Source organism: Sander lucioperca, chromosome 2 (assembly GCF_008315115.2).
Source record: "Sander lucioperca isolate FBNREF2018 chromosome 2, SLUC_FBN_1.2, whole genome shotgun sequence".
Classification (NCBI taxonomy): Eukaryota; Metazoa; Chordata; class Actinopteri; order Perciformes; family Percidae; genus Sander; species Sander lucioperca.
In genome coordinates, this window is record NC_050174.1 from 36,001,795 (window position 1) to 36,024,852 (window position 23,058).

Below are 23,058 nucleotides of genomic sequence, written 5' to 3' on the forward strand. Positions count from 1 at the left end.
GAGTATGTGATTCTCTGGGTTTCATGAAGACTTCCTCCACAATGACAATGAGCTACATAACAGAAAAACTATTTCCTGTTATGTAATTTCCTGATTTGCAATCAACCTGACCGAACAGCAGAATTATGGATGGACTACCAGCTTTTCTGCTCAAAAACTGTGCAGAGGAACTAACATCAGCATGGTGTCCCATATTCCAACGGTCCCTGGACACGCACACCGTCCCAGCTCTATGGAAGAAATCCATCATAACACCAGTTCCTAAAAAGCCCTCTGCCTCAGTGAATAATGACTTTCGGCCCATAGCTTTGACTCCTATTGTAATGAAATGCCTTGAGAAATTTGTGGTGTCCCAGCTTAAGGCAGAGGTTGAGCCAGTGTTGGACACGTGGCAATTTGCCTATAAACATGAACGCAGTACAGAAGATGCCATCCTCTGTATCTCGCATCTTACTTCTAAACATCTTGAGGATACAAAAGCCTATTCTAGAATATTATTTATTGATTTTAGCTCCGCATTTAATACTGTACAACCCTATCTGCTTTTAAAGAAACTGAATGATATGCATGTTAACCCTGCCCTGATCAAATGGTTTTATTCTTTTTTAACTAATAGGACACAACAGGTGAAAGTCAATGGAACGCTGTCAGAGGTCAAACATAGCAACACGGGGGTCCCACAAGGTTCTGTGGTATCACCCATACTTTTTACATTGTATACCAATGACTGCAGGAAAGTACACCCAAATAACTATATTATAAAATTTGCAGATGATACAGCAATTTTGAGCCTTCTCCAGAAAGATATAAATCCTTCTGTGTACCATGATGAGATAGACACCTTTATCAAGTGGTGTGATAATAACCATCTTATCTTAAATGTCACAAAAACACAGGAGATGATCCTGGACCCAAGGCAAGTGATTAACCATGAGCCAATTATTATAAAAAATCAGAAAATCATCCAGGTAACGTCTTACAAATACTTAGGTGTCCATATAGATAATCTGCTCTGCTGGAAAACACACATTGACCATCTGTGCAATAAATTGCAGCAGAGACTATACTTTCTAAGGCGACTGAGACTGTATGGAGTAAGCAGCAAGATCATGCTCATGTTCTACCAAGCGATTCTGGAGAGCATCATTAGATATGGAATTACAGCATGGTTTGGCAACTTAACAGTGCAGCTGAGAAGCAGGTTGGTCAGCACACACAAGACAGCTATGAGGATAATAGGGAGGAAAGAGTACAAGCCCATACAGAGCCTGTACGAGCAAGCTGTTAGAAAACAAGCTGAAAGAATCACTGCAGACGCTCAACACCCTCTCTTCCCTGAATATGAACTTTTGCCATCAGGGAGGAGATTCCGTGTGCCAAGATTTAAAACAAACAGACTAAAGTTATCGTTTATTCCAACTTCCATCAAGCTACTGAACTCCTATTGTAAATCTTAGCCCAGCAGAGCGTATAGTTCACTCTTAGGACGATGTGTCGTTCGTGCTGTCATGTGTGTCCTTCTTTTATTGTCTCTTGTGTCTCAGGATGTTACGATGATCTCACTTTCATGCTGATTTTATCCTTTTGTATTGTATTTGTGTTTTACTATGTTGTGAAGCAACAGATTGTAGCACTATGTCCAAGACAAATTTCCCCTTGGGGACAATAAAGTGTATTCTATTCTATTCTATTCTATAATTACGGCTTACGCCTTTGTAAGTCAACTCAAATGTGAAGGCAACATTCTGATTAAATGTATTCAAAAAGCTTATGATGCATGGCATGCAGTTGTGTTTTTGGGTCAGGCCCCTGCTACCTGAGAAGTATTTTGTGGATGCTCCTTTTAGAAATGTTTAATATTAAAACATTTAACATTTTTGTAAGATTTACTGTTATGTCAGCATGTATATCAGCGTGTATGTGTAAGGCTAACACTAGAGGATCTTTGCTAACACATTTTAGATCCCTGACAATGACTGAAAAGTTCCTCATTCTTGTATTAGACGAGAAAAACACTTCAGCTGGATGTGAAAATTGAATCAAGCGAATGGGTTATTAAAAAAAAAGCTAATTGTTTTTTCCCCCTCTGGTTTTTATTCTTTCTGAATTTATCAGACAAAGGGAACTTTATCCGTGTTGATGGAAACATAGAAAAAAAAAGAAACACTTGCATCATATATTCAAAAGTCTTGCATTGCTTTTTTTATTCACTTAGAGATTCTGTACAGCCACAGCCCTGCAATTACTTTCTCACGCACGCATGCACGCACACACGCACACACGCACGCACACAAACCCACACACACACACACACACACACACACACACACACACACGGACGGACGGACAGACACACACACACACACACACACACACACACACACACACACACACACAGAACAGAACAACTTACAAAAGCATACATGAGCACACAATTACTTAAAGCAAACATTAGGGTGAAAGGTTGTCCACAGATTAAATGCATATAGCTGTACTTTGGAAATAGACCGTCTTGTATTCCATGTCATGCTATAGTTGATATGCATAGAGAAAAATCACAACTAAAACATTAAAGCTTTCATTAGGCATCCAAAATCAACATCATATGCCAATTTTAGAGATATCTTGTACATTTTTTTTTTTTTTGTGAAATGAATAAAATAAATGAGTATCTTATGTTTCAGAATGACAATAAAAAATAAAACCTGCCTTATTTTTATTTTTTTTACCATTTCACAGCAAACTCTTACAATGCTACAGAGGCAAAAGTACCAGTTTAAGGTCCTGGATGCCTTCATGATTTTATATCTTAAATTATATAATTATTATAATCAAGAGACCATTTAAAACATAACCCATTCATTTAAGAGTCCATTAAGGTCATGCATAGAAGTTCACATATAAGTATAGGTTACACTGTGGTTTCACTTTTCCACAAACCACTCTTCATTCCAACGGAGCTCTGCGATTGGTCCGTGCCACTCATGTCCTGCTCCAGCTCAAGCACTGAGATTTTGAGGGTGCCATTTGGGGCGGCGGCCCCAGGCACAGTGGTGGTGACACTGTTCAAAGGGTAGGAGCAGCGCTTAGTGTCTCGCTCCACAGCTGCAGCCAGTTTCAAATTGTCTCTGCTGGCGCATCGTCTCTGAGTGCCGTGCATGGCCGCTCTGCTGGCCATGGTAGGCAGCAGGGGGAAGGGTTTGCGACTCCCGCTGCTGCCCCCATCACTTCCCTCTGAGGGGCTGGTCGCCACGGACTCCCCAATGCGCTTCCCGTTGGTAAGCGGGCTGGCCTGGGTCTCTGAAAGGCTGTGGTGGATGCTGCCGTTCTCACTCGTGGCCTGTTTGTGAACCACATGCTCTGAACCGATAGGTCCTAAAGCTCCGAGGCTGCCCCCACCTCCAGCAGTCCTAAGAGCTTTGAGACGATAGTGACCCCGGCCCTCACCCCGATGGTGATACTGACTGCTTCCTTGTTTAGTTCTGCTACTCACTTTCCTTCTCTGGGGATGCACTGGGGCTGCAGAGTTAATGGTGGGCAAAACATTGTTTGTAGGCTTGGTGGTGTTGTCAGTGCTAGTGCTGGTGTTGTTGCCCACAGGGGCACGTGATGTGTTGTTCGGATTGTCTTGTGCCACCTGTAGCAGGTTGGTGAGCTTGCAGGGCCCGGGGCCCACGCTGCTGATTCCACTTGGCGTGGATGATGACCGAGCCGATGACGAGTTATGAGAGTCCCCCGGTGGATGGCAGTTGATGAAAAGTTGCGATCCCTGCTCAGAGGCCTGCACTCCACTCCCAGTAGTGCAGGTCTGCGTGTAGGTAGACATAGGATGGGAGCGGCGATAGCCTGGGCAACACGCCAGCCATGAGGCCTGCACATCCAGACGTCGAAAGCAATGGTGGACCACCAGAAACACCCCGAGAACTGTGGCAGCCATGCCGTAGAGACAACTAAACAACAGGCTAGTGTGCCCTGTCAGCCACATTGCCATGGCTCCACAACACCACAGAACCACAAACAGGAAGTGGGTTGCCACCAGCACCAAGAACTGTGTCTTCAGTGAGTACTGGTCCTCTGGCGCCACAACAGGGTTTATAGGTCCCACCGCTGAGTCTGTGGAGAGGAGGCTGGTGCTTCCTGCCAGCGCAGGCTGGCTCTCTGTCACAGGAGAGGACAGGGTGGTTCCTGTGCATTCTTTGGCCACATGGTGCCTCAGGCGAAACACAGTGCACAGGAAATAGATCCAGGTCACCAACACCACTAGGCCAGCAGGGACAAAGAAAGACCCCAAACTGGGACGCCAACCCAGCCAGCAGCTGCAATAGGCAGAAAAGAAGTCAGGAGGGGTCAGTGCAAAACAAGGACACGTCTGTGTGTTCGACATATCACGCCGAATTATTCACTTCAACACCAAACAAAACAACACAAAGTCAAGGGGCCAAATGGCTCGAGGATGAAACGAGAAGCACTTACTAAGGGCTGTTGTCTCCGTAGTTGTTGACATTGACAGCTGCAGTGATCCCACAAATGATAAGAGGAACTCCGCCAGCTATCAAATAGAACCTTGAATAACAGAGAAAAACATATCAAACGCAAGTTCCCAGCTGCAGTTAGAGAAATAAAGAGCAGTTCTTTTTTTGTGCCACAGGATGCTGTGTGACCTTTGGCTGCTACGATGACAAGTGTGCACATCGGTGTCATTTTCCTGTGTTTTTATGTCTCTCTGGCTGTCTATAATCTGAACAGAGCTATGTGATTGTTCACTCTCATAGTGGGCAGAGTATTACAAGGGTCAGTATAGGCTGCAGAAGTCTGTGATTTATTGCAGCCTGATCCCGTGTGGCTGAGTGGGCAACAAAGGGATGGCGGGAGGGTCAGAGCGAGGGTCAGCGTATGATCGCAGCTTCAGGATCACAGGGGCAGAGGGAGGAGAAATAAAAGGGAATATTTGGAAAGACAGTGCACCGCCTGAATCACCCTGCTCAGATTTATGACGACCCCTCTGCTTCTGTTATGTTGGTTTCATACATTCCCCCCCCCCCACTGAGTTCATATATAGCTTATAGCTTTTGTGTGCCTTACAGCAATACTCTGTTATGTCCCGCCAAGGTTTCCCTCAAAAACAAAAAGGCTTTGGTTGTGGGCACAATGAAAGAGCCACTTTGATATACAGTTTGGGTGGCCATGCACAAGAACTCCCGCGTCCTGTCTAAAACATAAACCGTATTGAGCAAGAATTTCATTTATTTTAATTCATTAAATGCTGCTTTTATGTGTATCTGTGTTAGACAGCTGGATAAGCTTGGATTGATCATTTATTTTTTATTCCATTACATTTTTACTTGCCTCTGTACAGGACTTAACATGTATTTATTTACTGTGCTGTTTGTAATGTTTTAGCATGTTTTTTGGCTACTGGTTTAGTGTTACAGGTGTACCTTGTTTTCACTTGTGGTGTGGAATTGTTCTGTGTGTGTGAAGTGGGTGAAGGTGAGTTGCACGCCTCTTGCATGCTCACTGACCTGAGCATAGGTCGCTGAGTAGGTGGCGCAGGAGACTCCCCCTCCGGCTGCCGTGGTATTCTCCACACACACTCTTTGTAGATGACCCTGGCGCTGACTCCAATCCACAGCAGGGTCGACAGCGAGGAGTAGTGCAGGGCGATGCCCACCTGTCACGTGTTACAGTCAGGTAAGACACTAGTTCCCAACCTTTTTCGGTCCGAGGTACCCCACACCCCGTCAGATTAACTCACGTACCCCTTCATCAATTCCCAATGTGTGTTCCAAATGTATACCACTATTCATTACATAAAAGTAGATATACAGTAGTTTTTTTCATCATTCTTGAACGGTCAATATTTAGATTGCTAAATATTTCAACCATTTATCCATTACTTTTAGCAGTGGTGGAACGTACAATAACTAAGTACAAATGTTGAGGCACTTGTACTTTACTTGAGTCTTTTCTTTTCATGCCACTTTCTACTTTGCTACATTTCAGAGAGAAATATTGTACTTTTTACTCCACTACATGAATCTGACAACTTTAGCTGATGGTCTTAATTAGCTTTGTAGCAACTCATTTGGCAATGGGTCGAATGTAACGGAAGTTCATTAATATCAAAAAAGTTAGGCTCTACAGCTTTAAACCTCTGCACTCACTTGCTAACTAGTTTTCAAGCACTACATAACTGCAACATGTACTGTGCAGGTGTTACAGCTGATATATCATTTTAATCAAATCATAATTTCCGTTTCCAATGAGTTGGGAATCTCTGCGGTAAGACATTTTACACATGCCACTGATCAGAAATGAGGAGACTGTGTAAATTCACTACTTACTGCTTGACAAACCACTGGGTAGCTGGTCAGGCTTATGCCTCCTGCGTAGATGGCTGTCGTCATGGCGATGTGGAAGCAGGTATTCAGTAACGTGTGCCAGCTTTTTCTCGATATGTGAATAGAGCTGTTGAGGCGCAGGGCAAAAAAATCAAAAGAATCAGGATACGTTGCCAAATAACAAATATCAGCGAGGAGTCTGTTTCTGCACACACACACACTACAGTACCTGTGGTGTAGTATATGTGTGATGATGATGGTGAAGAGGCAGAGGAGCAGTGCTGCAGTACAGGCATAGACCACAGGGTGGAGCACCCTTACAGACATGGGTGTGGAGTTGGGGAAGTCAGGCACCTCCTAGACAGAAATCACACACGGGTCAAATAGAGCTGCACAGATTAATTGATTCATCGATTAGTTGTCAGCTTTTAAACTAATCGCCACCTATTTTGATAGTCGATTAATCGGTTTTGATTTGCACATTTATGACAGAAGGGGAAAACACCAAATCTCTGGCAAAAAACCAAGGCTGAAGTGAACAAGCCTGCACACTGTAAAAGTTTTCACCGTAAATTTACAGTAATATACTGGCAGCAGCTTCGCCAGTAAACTACTGTTTATTTACAGTAAGCATACTCTTTTTAAATTTAAAGGTATTTTACTGTAAATAGACATACAGTTTCTTACCGTATTATTTGAATTTACAGCAATATACTGGCTGCAGTGTAATTCCCGCCATTTTCCTTTATTTTCCCAAGATGCATTGGTATTAACAGTAAATACCTGTAAACTGTAACATTCACAGATAGTGCTGTAATATTATTATTTTCTCCCAGAATGCACTGTCATTTGCAGTATGATCCTGTATAACAATAAAACAGTAAGATACTGTGAGATTTTAAAGATAATTTTTTTGGGCACTTTAGGCCTTTAAATTCCACAGGACAGCCGAAGACATGAAAGGGGAGAGAGAGGGGGAATGACATGCAGCAAAGGGCCGCAGGTCAGAGTTAAACTCGTGGCTGCTGCGTCGAGGAGTAAACCTCTATATATGTGCGCCTGCTCTACCAACTGAGCTAACCCGGCCACACATACTGTGAGATTTTAGTTGTAAATTTACATCAAAGGTTTACAGTGTGAGTGTAGTTTGTAGAGGACCTGGAACGAGCTTGATGAAAACTTTTAGTTGTCGCATTCTGTCTCTATCTTTAAGAGAAGTCTGAAGGAAAAATTGCTTAAAACATCTGATTGTTGAATATTCTTTAAGTGTTATATATGTACTTGGATCGTCTATATTTTTGTGGTAGGCTATTTGTCTGTGTTGTGTCTATTGTGACTGGATTTGTTTTTTATCTTTTTTTTTATTTTTTATTTTTTTTTACTGTCTGTATTTCATGGTATTTGTCAATGTCGTGTCTATTGTGAATGGAGTTTTTAGTGTCTGTATTTTCTCTGTTGTATGTTAATTGTTATCGGGCCCCCTCCGAAAAGCTTTTAGTAGCTTATTTGGGGTTCCCCATTTCACATGGCCTACATATGGTCATTGTACCTTCTGAAATTGTGTTTTAATGGTACGATGATGCCGTGTGAGTAAATAAATCAAATAAATAAATGGATTCTCTGATTTCAGTTTCTTAAATGTGAAAAAACTTTTTAGTTTCTTCCCTTGTCAGTTACAGAAAATAAATATCTTTGAGTTGTGAACAAAACAAGACATTTGAGGATGTCATCTTGGGTTTTTGGGAAACACTGATTGACATTTTTTTTAAACCATTTTCTGATATTTTATAGATCACACAACTAATCGAGAAAATAATCGACAATAAAAAGTTGCAGCCCTAAAGTCAAATTAAAAGTCTCAGGTTAGACATCAAGCTTACTAAAGCCAAGAAGCAAAAAATAGGAGTGATTTTTGAATATTAAGGCTCATGTGCAGGATGACAGCTTTTTATCATTTAAAGAACATTTCCAAGGTTAGGCTGTTTTTCTCACACATATAAACAAATGCATATACAAATGAAAGTGTCATTCAACCTTGTTGATCCTGAATAAATGATGAATGAAATCCTCAAGGCGACCCTACCTGCAGCACAGCGTAGTTGCTAAGCAGAGAGCAGCGCATCGTGGAGGTTCTGCTGTCACTGTGGACCAGCTGACAGCCCTCCTGGCTCCAGCTCCCCTGTTTCTCCAGAGCCTTCAGGCTCCACTGGGCTGCCACGGCGTCAGTACCAGGGGACAAGTGGCGCACCGACACCCAGATGGGCTCCGAGTGGTTCCACATGCTGCAGCCATCTGCGCCAGAAAGATATTAAGAGTCAGTTTGTGATGCCCATTCTACGTTTCTTCAGCTTGTCTTGTGTTATTTTATAATTTTTTTATTTTATTTTATAACATTTTGGGCAGCATCTAAGCCGAATGAATGTAAAATCAATGTGTGCATCAAACTAATTAAATTACTTTTTTCAGATCTAATGATTGCAGTTGGTTCCTAGTGGACTTTTTTAGCAAGTTTGGTCTCTAACCTTTTTAAAAATGTTTTTAATTTATTATGTGCTCTAGCTTTTTCAACATTTTAGACACAGATATGGTAATAATAATGGTCCAAAATGATGTGAAATTGTATTTTTTTTAAATTAAAAAACGGCACATTTTCCTGAGGGAGGACCCTTAAACCCCCCGCCAAATACGTGTGCCTAAGTCTTCCACAAACCTATGGAAAACACAGTATTGCTTGATGAGTAACGTGATGCAATTCTAAAAATGCCTCTCAACATCGGGACTAACTGCTTTTTATATGTAGCTGATACAGAGTTACAATTACAGCAAAGATTGTTAAGGCCAAGAAGAAGTGAGTGGACAAAGAACAGTGCTGTGGTTTGTCAGGCCTAGTAACACAGATAAAGTAAATTCCATCAGTTGCAAAACTAGAGCTGCTGTTATGAATAGATTTCACTCTAGATTTCTTTTTTTAACCCTAGTCTCGCATCGCAAGACCCATCTCCACAGCGCTGTGTCAGCGCTGGTGTTGATACATGGACTGTATAAGTGAAGCTAAAACATCTGGATCACCCCCCTGGTGGCTGGCTACAGTATAGGTCATAAACCCCGCCCCCTCCATGTTAGCGGATGGGACAGTACACATTTTTCCCAAAGATGGTTTCTGTCTTTTTAGGCAGTTCTGATCACCCTGATGTTTGTTCATGTGTTCATTTATCTGATCAATTTGGTTTTTATTAGTTACAGTATTTGATGCTCTGAAAACGGGCTGAAACGTCATGATTGCGTGATTGGTCGGTTGGGTGTATGGGCAGGACTTTGATACGACGGCGCGCAAAATTACGAATCCCACTATGGCCATGCCAAGACCTGCCCTACGAAGCAGCCTGATTGGTTGGGGTTAGGCATTTCACCTTGAGTGGTTAAGGTTAGGATAGCCGATTGGTCAGGGGATAGGACCTGTACAAATCAGGTTACGTTGCCTTGCATCAGCATGGACTCCTGGCCAATAGTAGCTATTGAAGGGCGGGTCTTGGTGTGGCCATTTTTTTTTTTTACAGTCAATGTGTCAGTGCCAGAGTGTGGTCTGGCTACATCGCTTATCTATACGGGGATAGGGGGGAAAAAAACGCTCTGGGTTGTTTGTATAGATTTAAACCAATCACAAGCGTCCTGAACATCCCGACATCCAGCACCAGACTTTATCCCAGCATCACACATCCGGTGAGCCAGACTAGTTTAACCCCAAAACCTTGTTGTTGATGTTATACTGTAGATAGCTGATCTTTTGTTTAGGCATCACGCTACATTTACTGTAATATTTAGGCTATTCTTTTAACATGATGTCCTAAATTAAACAGCCATCTACAAGAACAAGAATTTGTAAAAAAAAAAAAGGCTCATCAATGCTAAGTGTCTTTCAAACAGTATTTTAGGGTGCACTTTTCCTTTAAATGTGAGAAGACAAAGGTGGTTTCACTGAACAGGCTGAGAGGCTTCTTCACTAGAGGCGTAACGATATCGATTCAATGAACCACGATCCAATATTATGGATGCAAAGTGGAAATATTGATACATATCGTCTGTAAGATGCCTCTTTATTTTAGATTCCCACTTTATATTTAGAATAGTGTGTTTGTAATTTAAACGTCTGGAAGAGCTCAGTTAATAAGTAATACAATTGTCAAATCATAATTTTAGTAGCTTTTTCGGAGTTTCTATGAATATAACTCTGTTAAAAAGACTTAGATATTGTCTCATATCGTTCGCAGGCCCCTGAATTGAATCAAAATTGTATCGTGACAGACTTTAAAATATCAGCAATTATCGTATTGGTGTCCGAAGAATCAATATAATACCGTATCGTGATTGTGATTTACGCCCCTATTCCTCACCTAGGCCAACAAAGATGACAGGCGTGTTGACGCTTCGTCGGCGAGAGTGATCCCCTGTGTTGCTTGAGTTCCCGGACAGAGGGAAAAAGCTGCCGGTTCTGAAGGCTACAAACTGCAGCTTACAGTCTGCGGGAGCATCAGGAGGAAACAGAGAAGCTGGGAGAGTCACAGAGGCCAGGGCTATGGAATTCTGGAGGAAAAAAAAGACAAATGAATCCACCAGAAGCTACACCTTGATACTGTGAATGCAGATACAATCGGTTACTGATGGCACAGTGTGTAGCAGTAGTGTAAGAAGTATTCAGATCCTTTACTTAAAGTGCTCATATTATGCTTTTTGGCTTTTTCCCTTTCCTTTATTGTGTTATATATCTTTTTTGTACATGTAGTAGGTTTACAAAGTGAAAAAGCCCAAAGTCCACCCCAAAGGGACTTACCATCTCCAACAGAAAACACTGTTCACAAACTGCTCCAAACAGCTCTATTGTAGTCCAGCCTTTACTTCAGAGACAAACGTGGTCACTTTGGAACACACGTTATAATGCTAGCTGCTAGCGTGACACGCCCTCATACTCTGCTTCTGACTGGCTAGTAGTCCTTACCTAGCTACTGCGCATGTGCAACTCCCAACAAAGAAGTAACAGAAGTGAGATGTCTCACTCTGTAGCTAAAACAGAGAGCTCAACACACAGGGTGAAAAGAGGAGCTGCAGCAATGTGCAGTACAACAAAAATATGGTGTTTTTTGAAAATTAAACCATGTAACCCTATTCTGATATAACCTCTAAATACAATTATGAACCTGAAAATGAGCATAATATGAGCACTTTAAAAAGTAAAAGTACTAAGAGCACACTGTAAAAATACTCTGTAACAAGTAAAAGTCCTGCATTGAAATTGTTACTTAAGTAAAAGTATGTAAGTATCATCAGGAAAATGAACTTAAAAGTATTCAAAAGTAAAAGTACTCAATGCAGAAAAATCCTCACATTTTAGAAACTGGAAACCATCAAAACAGTTTCTGACAGTCAACTAAGTATTAAATCGTCTAATCATTTCAGCTGGACTTGTAGGCCTGTACATTGTTGGGTGGTATATTTTTAATAAAAATCAAATTTTGTAAACTACATGTGTTTTATGTGCACAAATCTTAATTTGTAAAGTAACTAAAGCTGTCAGATGAATGTAGTGGAGTAAAAAGTACAACATTTTTCCTCTGAAATGTAGCGGAGTAGAAGTAGAAAGTGACATGAAAAGAAAAGACTCAAGTACCTCAAATTTGTACTTAAGTACAGTACTTGAGTAAATGTACTGAGTTACATTCCACCACTTGTGTGCAGTGACAGTAGCTACCAAAAGTGCTGCTTGCGCCTCACCTTTAGGGGGAAATTGTTGAGGGAGGTGTTGTGGGTGCCGGTGCTGCAGCGAAATCGAAGCTGCTGCTCGTGAGCAGACTCTGACGTTTCCATTCCCCGGCTGCCAGTCGAGACCTCGCGCCACTGATATGCCGTGCACGTGAATCCAGTGAAGTGGGCTGGTCGAATGAAGTGGGCCTCCATCACAATGTTCCTAGACACCTGCACGTATAAAATCAAATATATAAACGGTATTTTAGATTGATTTGTTTATAAGATTGTGTCCATGTTTTGTCATTTCTTCTTCTTGTTCTTTGGTCGTCCAGATAAGGTGTAACAGTACAAGAAATTATAAGAAATTGATAGGATTTACATTTTGCTTTTTATATTTTCTGGACATTCCATTGTTTTGTTGTGTTACGTAGGCAAAACCATTGTGAAAATATAACTTAAAATATGCACCTTTACAGCTCATTTGCAAATGTACACACAACTCCAAATGTATAACGTACTAATGTATTCAGTGAGATTCTCCAGAAGCTCTCGAGAAGGCCAGAAAACAGTTTTTTTAATGAAAGTTTTGTGCTATTTTGCTTCCATATTATGTCTTCTTATAGACTAGTGAAGAAAGTGAAGTGAAGGGGGGGGGATATGATTGGATCAGAGTACTGTCACTGCTGCCTGTTCTGCCAATCGCTCCCTTTCCATTTGGTAAATAAAGATATACTTTAAACACAAATTGTATGGCAACTGTGTACTTTGTTGACATTTTGAGGCCAGTTTAGCAGTAGAAACATAGTGAACTCGCTGTAGAGCACTTGTTGCTGTAAGAAATAAATTGTGTATTGTACTTTATTTCTGTTCTGTTTCCTATTATCTGAAAACCGTGTACAGCAAGGGTTTTTTTGTTAAAGTTTGAGGCAAGTTTATTGTAAGTGTATTGTACTTTATTTTTATACGCTTTTTATACGCTTCTGTGAAAAAAAATCTTCCCAGCCCTTGTCACATGACCAATTATTGTTTCCATGATGACTATGCAATTTTTTGCGCCCATAGAAAATGTGTATTGTATTTGAATACACAATTTGTTGAAAATAAAAATAAGTGATATTAATAATGAATGTGATGTGTTTTATTTAGCAAAATTACATTGTGTTGTTCTATCTTATCCAATATTTTCTATATTTCTAAGGCCCTGCCAACACACACATTCAGGTTTTTTTTTTTTTTTCTACACCAGAGCACGTTTTTCTCCCATCCCAGAATGCTGTGTGGACTAGCCAGACCCTTCTCCGCTCTGCAGCGTGTGGATGGTCCGGCAAAGTGAGACTAGTTGGGGCTGAATGTGGCCCAGCTTAGGTTGATAGTCCGTACCATGGAGAAGTCCTGAGCACGGCCGTGCAGCTGAGGCCAGGCCAATGTCTCCAGAGAGTAGACTATGGAGCTGCAGGCTCTCTTCTCTCTCTGGGCCAGAGCGAGGATCTGGTGGTCCACCTGCATCAGGTTACTGCCCATCTCGACCAACACCTCAGACAGCTGGAACAAACACACACAGGAAAAGGACAATAACGTCTGTGATCGCCAATGGTTTCCCGAATCGATATTGATTCCGATTTACAATGTCCCGATTCGATTACATTTTCCGAATCGATTACATGTCAATTAAGTTAGGGGAATTTTCAGTTGCAATACCAACTTTGCTTGGATATAAAAAAGATTCTATGAAAACTTCTGCTGTAAATTGTACAAGCAAGAAGCAACCCTCAAATATTTTGTATAATTCACCAGGTTAATGTTTACCTTAAGATCTGACCCCAAAAGTTTGTTTAAGTACATTTGACTTAACAGGACTAACATGACAGCCATTGAAAAGGCATATATTAAAAGATCAATTTGGAGAATTTTATTAATCGATATCAAATCACTCAAACAAAGATCAATTTTAATTGGAGAATCGATTATTTTAACCCAGCTCTTATACCTGTACGATACATTTTTTGTGCATTTTAGGCCTTTATTATAAAGGACAGCTGAAGATGTGAAGGGGGAGAGAGAGGGGGAATGGGAAAAGGACTGATCCTTTGCACATGGGACGCACGCTCTACCAGGTGAGCCATCCAGGCATCCTCATAGCATACATTTTAGTAGGTAATTAAATCTTTCTCACCTCTCGCAGCTGTCTGACATAATCCATAAACTTCTCCATCATTTGTGCCACATACAGCACATCCACTGAGTCGGTGAAGCCTGCAGCCTCCAGGGTGTATGTGCGCACCTGATGTGCCACAGTGACAGCATTGGATGCATTGATGGGCCTCTGTGAAGCACAAATAGGACAAGGTGTGATGTCATGAAACCAGGGGCGGAGCCAGGCGTTGTACAGGAAATGCTCCCTTGAGAAGGTTTGTTTCTGGGGATGTAACGATACACTCAACGCACGATTCAAATCAAGTTTTTAAGTTCATGATTCGATTTTCTGATGATTTTCTTTAATAGAATGAGCTGCAGACAAATTACTGTATAAAGATCCCTTACAACAGATGTGTCATCTTATCAAAAGTGCACACACACACACACACACACACACACACACACACACACACACACACACACACACACATCTTTGTGGGGACCCGTCATTGACATAATGCATTCCTTAGCCCCTTATGCTAACCTTAACCATCACAACTAAATGCCTAAACTTAACCCTTACCCTCACCCTAACCATAACCTAATTCTAACCCTAATCCTAAAACCAAGTCTTAACCCTCAAACAGCCCTTTGAAGTTGTGGGGTCCAGCATTTTGGCCCCACAAAGCCGGACGAAGTATACTGTATTCCCGGTTTTTGGACCCCACAAATATAGTTAAACAAGAACTCACACACACACACACACACACACACACACACACACACACACACACACACACACACACACACACACACACACACACACACACACACACACACACATACACACAGTGCCATTTGTGATTTCATCCATACATATAGCCCCCTTCTTTCCAGGAAATATATTCACCTCTTAGCTCTTTAGGGTCATGCTTGTTTGTTCTATGCAATGGATATGTCTGATAATAACACAAAGTATTTATACTTTCAGCCTTTTTAGTCAATTTATTTGAACTTCTACTTTTGACAGTATTACAGTTTAGCTTCCAGCTTTTCTAGCAACGTATTTCAGCTCTTGCTTATTAAGGTAATGCAGTTCAGCTTCCAGCTGACAATTTTATATTTCAGCTTCCAAGTTTTTCAGCAGTGCAGTGCAATGCATTTGAGATTTTTCAAACAATTTGTTTCATATTTCTGCATTTTCATTAATGTTTCTCACAGCCTTTATAAGTCTTCCATACGTCATCATTTCACTTAGAAAATAAATTCAGACCTCACAATGCTCTACATCATTTGTCATTGACAATTAAAGCCAACAATTCAGTTTAGCGTCAGCTTTTCAAAAAAACTTTAAATATTCCACATCTTTTATACATTAGTGGTGTTATTCAACTTTTTAATGAAATTCATGTTAATTAAAACCACTCATACTTTTCCAACTATCCTCACTACTTCACCTTCTTCTTACCCATTTAAGCTGTTAATCCAGTTTATCTTTAGCAATTTAGATATTCAGCATTCGCACGCATGTTCTGCAGGAAATGCATTTTCTAGTTATCTATAAGTATCTACAGTATGTTTGGTCAGTAGTCCAAAGAAACCCAATAGAGAGGATATATTGAGAGACAGATGGTTCCCAGGGAAGGCATTTTCCCGGTTTGTGAATCACAGCAGTCCATTACTTTAAGAAGTAATAACCACTAATTAACCAGCAAGGTCTATCATATCAAAATATAATCTAGGGATGTATAGCAATTAAAAAATCCCAACTAGAATTCGCCCACCCACATGATACAGATATGTTAAATTTTGGGTCTTGGCCCGTGGACTAAAAGTGTAGTAATTTAAGTTTTTCAATCATTTATTTCCATTGGTATTTTATTTATATTTTGCTTGCACATTTACTGTTTGGGTCTTACTGTATTTTAACCATTTTATCATGTGAAGCACTTTGTGACTTAAACTTATTATTATTATTATTATTATTATTATTTTTAGTGTTTACTGGACAGGAGCCATGTACTGTAGTAAACCCAAGAACTACTGACCAGTATGAAGGTATGCAGGACACGGGTGATGCCATTGGTGTAGTGACAGTCTGTATAGTCCCCCTCCTGCCAGCTTCCAGAACGGTCACAGTATCGAGAGGCTTTTTTCTGCTCAATACCTCCCTCCACAGAGAGGGAGGGGTAACGCAACTGCAGGCAGTACTGATGTGAGGTGATGCCTGCCAGAGTTCGGGGCCACCTGGGGATTAAAAACCAGAGAAGAGTGAGACGGCTGACTCTTTCCGTATGAAATAATAGTCACCCCTTTAACTGTAACTGACCTGAACTCCCCACGGTTGTTGACAACTTTATCCTCTGGACAGAAGGAGGCGCTGTTCTCCAGCACCACTATTTCAACACTGCGAGAGGTATTGCCCCGCCCAGTGGAAACCACACACTCCCACTCTCCCCTGGCCTCCACATGTACGTTGAATAGAATAAGCTCACTGGATAAGAGGGATAGAGACGGCTCATTATAACACATTATCGCCACATGCTCCGACGTGTGTCTTAAACAATAAGCACATCAGATCACTCAAAATGTGTGCTTTGCACAAGAATAAAAAGGGTTATAAACATTTGAATATTACGGAAGAGGATTAGGGCCAATGTGAAAAATGCATTTGACTTATGAGTTTAAAGTCAGATATCTGAAAATAAAGTCAGAACTTTCACTTTAATCTTATAGTTCTGACTTTAAACTCAGAATTTCTTTTCACATCCTCTTCCATAGAAAATTGAATAAGCTCACTGGATAAAGAGGAGATTAACAGCTCATTGTAACACATTATCGCCACATGCGCCAATGTGTGTCTTAAACAATAAGTAAATCAGATCACTCAAAATGTTCTTTGCAGAAGAATAGAAAGGTTATAAACATTTGAACATTATGGAAGAGAATTAGGGCCAATGTGAAAAATGTATTTGACATATAAGTTTAAAGTCAGAACTCTCAATTTAATCTTTTTACACCCTCTTCCATAGAATATATAAAATAGAATGGGCTCACTGGATAAAGAGGATAGAGACAGTTCATTATAATACATTATTGCCACATGCTCCGAAGAGTGTCTTAAATATTAAGTTTATCAGATCATTCAAAATGTTCTTTGCTTACTGTAGGTTATACATATTTGAATATTACAGAAGAAGATTAGGGCCAATGTGAAAAATGTATTTGACTTATGAGTTTAAAGTCAGACTTTAAACTCAGATATCTAAGAATAAAGTCAGAACTCTCACTTTAATCTCAGAAATTAAATACATTTTTCACTTGTGGCCCTAATCCTCTTCCGTAGAATATAGAATAGAAAAGCTCACTGGATAAAGAGATGTCCATACACAGCTCATTATAATACATTATTGCCCCATTTTCCAACGTGTGTCTTAAACATTAAGTTCATCAGATCACTCAAAATGTTCTTTGCACAAGAATAAAAAAGGTTATAAACATTCGAATATTACAGAAATGGATTAGGGCCAATCTGAAAAATGTATTTAAGTTTAGATAAATATAAAATAAAGTCAGAACTCTTACTTTTCTCAGAATTCTGACTTCAAACTCAGAACTTAAATACATTTTTCACATGAGGCCCTAATCCTCTTCAGTAGGATACATAATAGATATAGCTCACTGGATAAAGAGGGTGGACACAGCTCATTATAACACATTATAGCTATTATGTTCCAACGTGTGTCTTAAACATTAAGTTAATCAGATCACAAAAAATGTTCTTTGCACAAGAAGAAAAGTTATAACATTTGAATATTACGGAAGAGTATTAGGGCCATCAGAACTCTCACTTTATTCTCAGAGTTCTGAATTTAATCTCACAATTCTGACTTTAAACTCAGAACTCTTAAATAAATGTGGCCCTAATCCTCTTCCGTAGGATATAGAATAGAATAACCTCACTGGATAAAGAGGATACAGACAGCTCATTACAACACATTATAGCCATTTTGTTCCAACATATGTCTTGAACATTAAGTACATCAGATCACTCAAAATGTTCTTTGCACAAGAATAACAAAAAAACATTTGACTACAGACAGCCTCTTTAGAGGACAAAAGAGAGCAGTCAGACAGTTTGTGTACCTGGTGATGAAGGTGCAGTCGTGCAGCACGCTGTTCTCCAGCTGGACACCCATCTCTGGGTCAGAGGTCACCAGCTGACCATTGTGACGCCAGTGTAAGGTGGTGATCTTGTCCACCAAGGTGGCGGTGCAATGGAAGGGCAGCCGATCGCCTTTGAAGACCACCTGACGCTGGGACGGCAGCAGCGACAGGGTGTGCAGCTCCAGAGGACCGTCTAAACAACAACATGGTGGGGGGGAAAAGATGCAGACGCGACCGTTACACATCACTCTGAATTATTTCTGCTCCTCTCTCATTACTCAACCTCAGCTAAATGTTTCCACAGAAGCCATTATGAGTGTGCTGTTCTAGAGCAGATTGGATGCAGACAGCAGCAATTCGTAAATGCAACCCACAGGATTAGTTGTCAAGACGGCTCACTGATGCTTTTAGAAATATGTGCCTGCTGAGCTGCTGGGATTGATCTCTTTCACTCTTTGGTGTAGTAATTCTTAAAAAATATTGCAACGGTCTTATGAATGCACTGTCATTGTCATTCACAAGCCAATGATCTCTGAAACAAAGCGGTAAACCGCCTCATTTATATGCCTCATTCTAGCCAGGCTCTCACCACAGCTCAGCTGGCTTTCCCTTAGTCCACGCAGGGGCTTTCCCTTCAGGCTCCTCGGGTAGGCACACAGGGTTTCGTCCCCCAACCGGGCTGAACTGCTGCGAAAGAATCCCGGGACCCAACGTAACCCGCAGTCACACGACAGGTAGTCTGAGTTGAAGTTCCTGGAGAGAGAAGTGATGGTCATTTATCATACTTTTCACTCTAGCTGGCTCAGACACTGTGTTATCATGTTATCTCTAGTTGCTCATTATAGGATCGACATATACCAGACGTATTCTGGATCAACAGAAGTACATTTCAGGGGGTAAAGTCTGACATTCGGCGCTGTCAGGCTTTGTCCCTTAACTTCTGCTCTCTGTGTGTCGGCATTCTTAAAATCCCTTTGCTACAGGAAACAACAACCTTCAAGTTTGAAAATGGAAAGTTTTGAAGAAAACTTGGATCGTGCAACAAGGCGGACCCGCTTGCTCCTTTCGGGGAATGATAGTAAAGATTTACAAGGAATATGTTTACGGAATTTCCTCTCTAACTGGGACGTTTTGGGACCGATTGGTGGGATTGCTGTGGACAAAGTACACTCAGCAATACACTGGTTAGAGCAAATGAGGTTTAACCATGTATCCAGCTAATTTAAGAAGCTCTCGTTACTGTATTGTATCAAAGGTTAACTTCAGTTAATATTGCATTTGGTGTTTTTCAAAAAAACGAAACAACACACAACTTTATTCTTATTCATCACATACAATGTAGTGAAATTCAATTACTGCATTTGACCCATCCTAAGCATTAGGAGCAGTGGACCAGGCACGTGTACGCATAGACATCAAAGGAGGCTTGATTCCCGTTTGCGCACAGCTTTTCTAATTTATTTAATGAATAAAAACATATCCGGTCGGGAGATTAGACTTTGTTGAGTTCTGATTAAAATAAATTGGTAAGGAAGTCAGAGTTGTGTTAACATATTTAATGTTTTGTTTAAAAAAAAAAAAAAAGAATCCTTTTTTCACTTGAGCCCCTGCCCCTCAAAATGTCTGTGCACGTCCCTGCAGTGGACAACTATAGATACAGCATGCGGGGAGCAACGTGGGGTTCAGTGTCTTGCTCAGGGACACTTTGACATGCGGCAAGTGGATCCTGGGATCAAACCACCAATCTTGTGGTTGAGGAGCGGCCTCAACCCCAATGACCTTACTCCACAGCGCTGTGTAAGTAAGGTCTGGCAATGCGAGACTATTCCAGGCTTGATGCATATTTGTTACGTGACACCCACCCTAACCCGATATAAATACTACAGATTTATTGTTTTCACTCTGAAATCAATTGACTGTTTTATGCATGAACTGGCAGCACAACAATCAAGCAGAGGTCGGTCTGCAAACATTTCAGATTCAGATCTGAAATGTTTGCAGACAGACTTATCTTCTGATTTGTGGTTGCCTAGGTTCAAATGAAAATATCCGAATTCAAATAAATACATGTGAAATAAATCCTCATTGTTTATTTGAGTTTTTCTACAGGCTTGAAGTTGTTGTAAAAGCAAACCCTAGCCAAATAAATATGAGCTATAAATAAACTTTATTTTTGTCTACAATATTAATTGTTTTATTCATATATGGAATGGTATGCTGGGAGAGTGCCGGCAGTGTCTAATACTCACACTAGCTTGAGGGACGGCAGCTCCTGAAACACTCCAGGATCCATGGTCGATATGATGTTGCCAGAGAGGTTCCTAGCAGTACACAAGATAGATATGAAGTTAAACCCCATAGATTCCCCGCAATGCAGAAAGAACAATATTTTGTGTAGAATCAGTTTATCTTTCACTTACAGTTTAGTGAGATTGCTCAACCCCTGGAACATGTCTGCAGTCAGGCAGCCAATGCGGTTGTTGGAAAGGTCGCTAAAAGTGTAAAAAGACAAAGGAATGTATTTTTGAATCAGGGGGACTCGTCACAGACTGTGATATCTTGACTCTTTCAACGCCCATGTTGTTTTTGTGATATCAGATCAAACACTACTTTCTGTAGAGCTGCAAATATTTTTTGGAATGTTACAAACTCCAACACAAAACTTTGTTTAAATGCTTTAAGCAATTACTTAAAGCTTTAGTGCGTAACTTTTTGATATAAATGAACGTCCGTTACATTCAAGCCATTGCCAAATGAGTTGCTACAAAGCTAATTAAGACTATCAGCTCCACACAACTCTCTCTGGATTTCTCAGTATGACTATGTTCAGAAGATTGTGTCATTCGGCGACTTTAAGCACGCAGAAACTCGAGTGAAGAGAATGACCTTTTCTGAAGACTCCATCATGTATTTTTTAAACCTCCGTGTCCTCCTTGGCTACTAGCAACTGCGCGGTCACAGAAGGCTTGTATCATGTGGACGCGCCGACAATTTTGTTGTCATTACTTAGAATTCCTCATGGGGGCGACAGAAACTACACACTATAGCTTTAATAAACTACAAACTTTCAACATAATACCCAGTAAAAGAGTTTTGGGCGGGACATTAAGTCAGACTCAGTGGTGAGGGAAACCGAAGCAGAGGGACAGACACTTTTTAATTCATTAACTTTATCAGTTATCAGGCAAATAAAACATTGATACAGATAATCTGCAAACTGCCAAAAAAAACAGCCTGATAGTCGGCCAGGGCCGATAATCGGTCTATCCCTACTATTTTTAATCTGAATATACTGTATTTGAGTTATGGACAAAACAAGACATTTGAGGATGTCATCTTGTGCTTTGGGAGACACTGATCCACATTTTTCACCATTTTCTGACATTTTGTTAGACCAAACAACTAATCAATTAATCAAGAAAATAATCCACAGATTAATCAACAATGGAAATAATCGTTAGTTTCAGCCCTAATTATCCGACATACAGGTAAAACTTTACAGGACTTTTTTTCTGGGTATTGCTCATAAGTAAATAAATAGTGATTTTCCACTACTAGAAAGCTTTGCAAGGTTTTTTTTTTATGTTTATTTGTATAGGGACAAGTATGTAGCATAGACCTATACCCCACACCACAGCATTTATAACCTAAGCTAATTTGCAATGCACGTCCCTAGATGGACCCTTTTTTAAATACAATAACTCAACAATACATAAAAGACAGTAGAGAACACAAACTCATCAATAGATACAAAAGATCTTAAAATTTAAAACTCACAAGAACATACAGACAAAACAATACATAACAAAACACAGACTAATACAATAAATCACCATGAAACAGGAGCACCAGATAATTCATGAATACATGACTGCTCCCTCTTAACAGAACGTTTCAGATGAAGTTTAAAATGATCCCAGTCAGGATCATTTTTAAGTTCAGTAGGTAACGATTTCCACATATTGATCCCCCGTACAGAAAAGGCTGTTCGTCCTAATGAGGATTTACGAAAGGGCATCTTACAAATTCCCGTTGGATGCTCCAAGCGATACAGAACCCAAAGCTCTAAGTTAAACGTCTAAATAAGCACGCCCGCCGTTCCAGCCACTTTCCCTTATCTCTGCTCCATGGGACCCCTGTAAAGGTTTAATCACTAATGGGGTAAAAGCAGGGCCCCTGTTCTGAGTGTGATGTATAGCCACCGCCAGAGAGGGATCTGCTCTGTTGCACCTCTGACACTACCCAGCCGAGAGCTGTCCAGAGCATGTGTTTATCTCCCCCTGTTTGTTTTGAGAAGCCCCAGTCCTCGCAGGGAAAACACAAGTAGGGGGAGGAGGGAGTGGGAGTCACGCGGCGCAGCACAGACGGCTGGCTCCGCCGACCCACGCCGCAACCAAAACCTCGGTGTCCGAAGACACAATGAGTGAGCAGTGAGTGGCTGCAGCCGCCCTGTCACATCCAATGACGTGTGAGAAGCCTCTGCGTGGTCCTGAGGTTGCCACGGGGGTGGAAGCGGGACGCCAGAAATGATATCGCAGGGACACCGCCAAGATCGGCATAAACACTCAGTGAAACAGGCCTTTATTGTGTTTTTATTTCTAGTTTTTGTTTTTATTGCTTGTTCTTTTGACAGGTTTTGGGTCTTATTTTTAAAAGATTTACTCTTGTGAAACAC

The 23,058-nt window shown here is 40.8% G+C and overlaps 1 protein-coding gene across 1 annotated transcript in view; it reads right to left on the reverse strand.

Annotated features, from left to right (window-relative positions):
• Positions 1–2,175: 2,175 nt before the first annotated feature.
• Positions 2,176–23,058, reverse strand: part of adgra2 (adhesion G protein-coupled receptor A2) — a 64,426-nt gene continuing 43,543 nt past the window's right edge. The window contains exons 4-19 of the mRNA XM_031305035.2: positions 20,804–20,875; positions 20,633–20,704; positions 18,973–19,136; positions 18,363–18,576; positions 16,546–16,710; positions 16,265–16,463; positions 14,254–14,403; positions 13,461–13,622; positions 12,108–12,308; positions 10,733–10,922; positions 8,425–8,633; positions 6,571–6,698; positions 6,345–6,468; positions 5,523–5,671; positions 4,474–4,563; positions 2,176–4,316 (exon numbers count right to left, since the gene is read on the reverse strand). Coding sequence (XP_031160895.1) covers positions 2,912–4,316; positions 4,474–4,563; positions 5,523–5,671; positions 6,345–6,468; positions 6,571–6,698; positions 8,425–8,633; positions 10,733–10,922; positions 12,108–12,308; positions 13,461–13,622; positions 14,254–14,403; positions 16,265–16,463; positions 16,546–16,710; positions 18,363–18,576; positions 18,973–19,136; positions 20,633–20,704; positions 20,804–20,875 — 3,694 coding nt within the window. The 3' untranslated portion in view covers positions 2,176–2,911. The remainder of the gene's footprint in view (positions 4,317–4,473; positions 4,564–5,522; positions 5,672–6,344; positions 6,469–6,570; positions 6,699–8,424; positions 8,634–10,732; positions 10,923–12,107; positions 12,309–13,460; positions 13,623–14,253; positions 14,404–16,264; positions 16,464–16,545; positions 16,711–18,362; positions 18,577–18,972; positions 19,137–20,632; positions 20,705–20,803; positions 20,876–23,058) is intronic.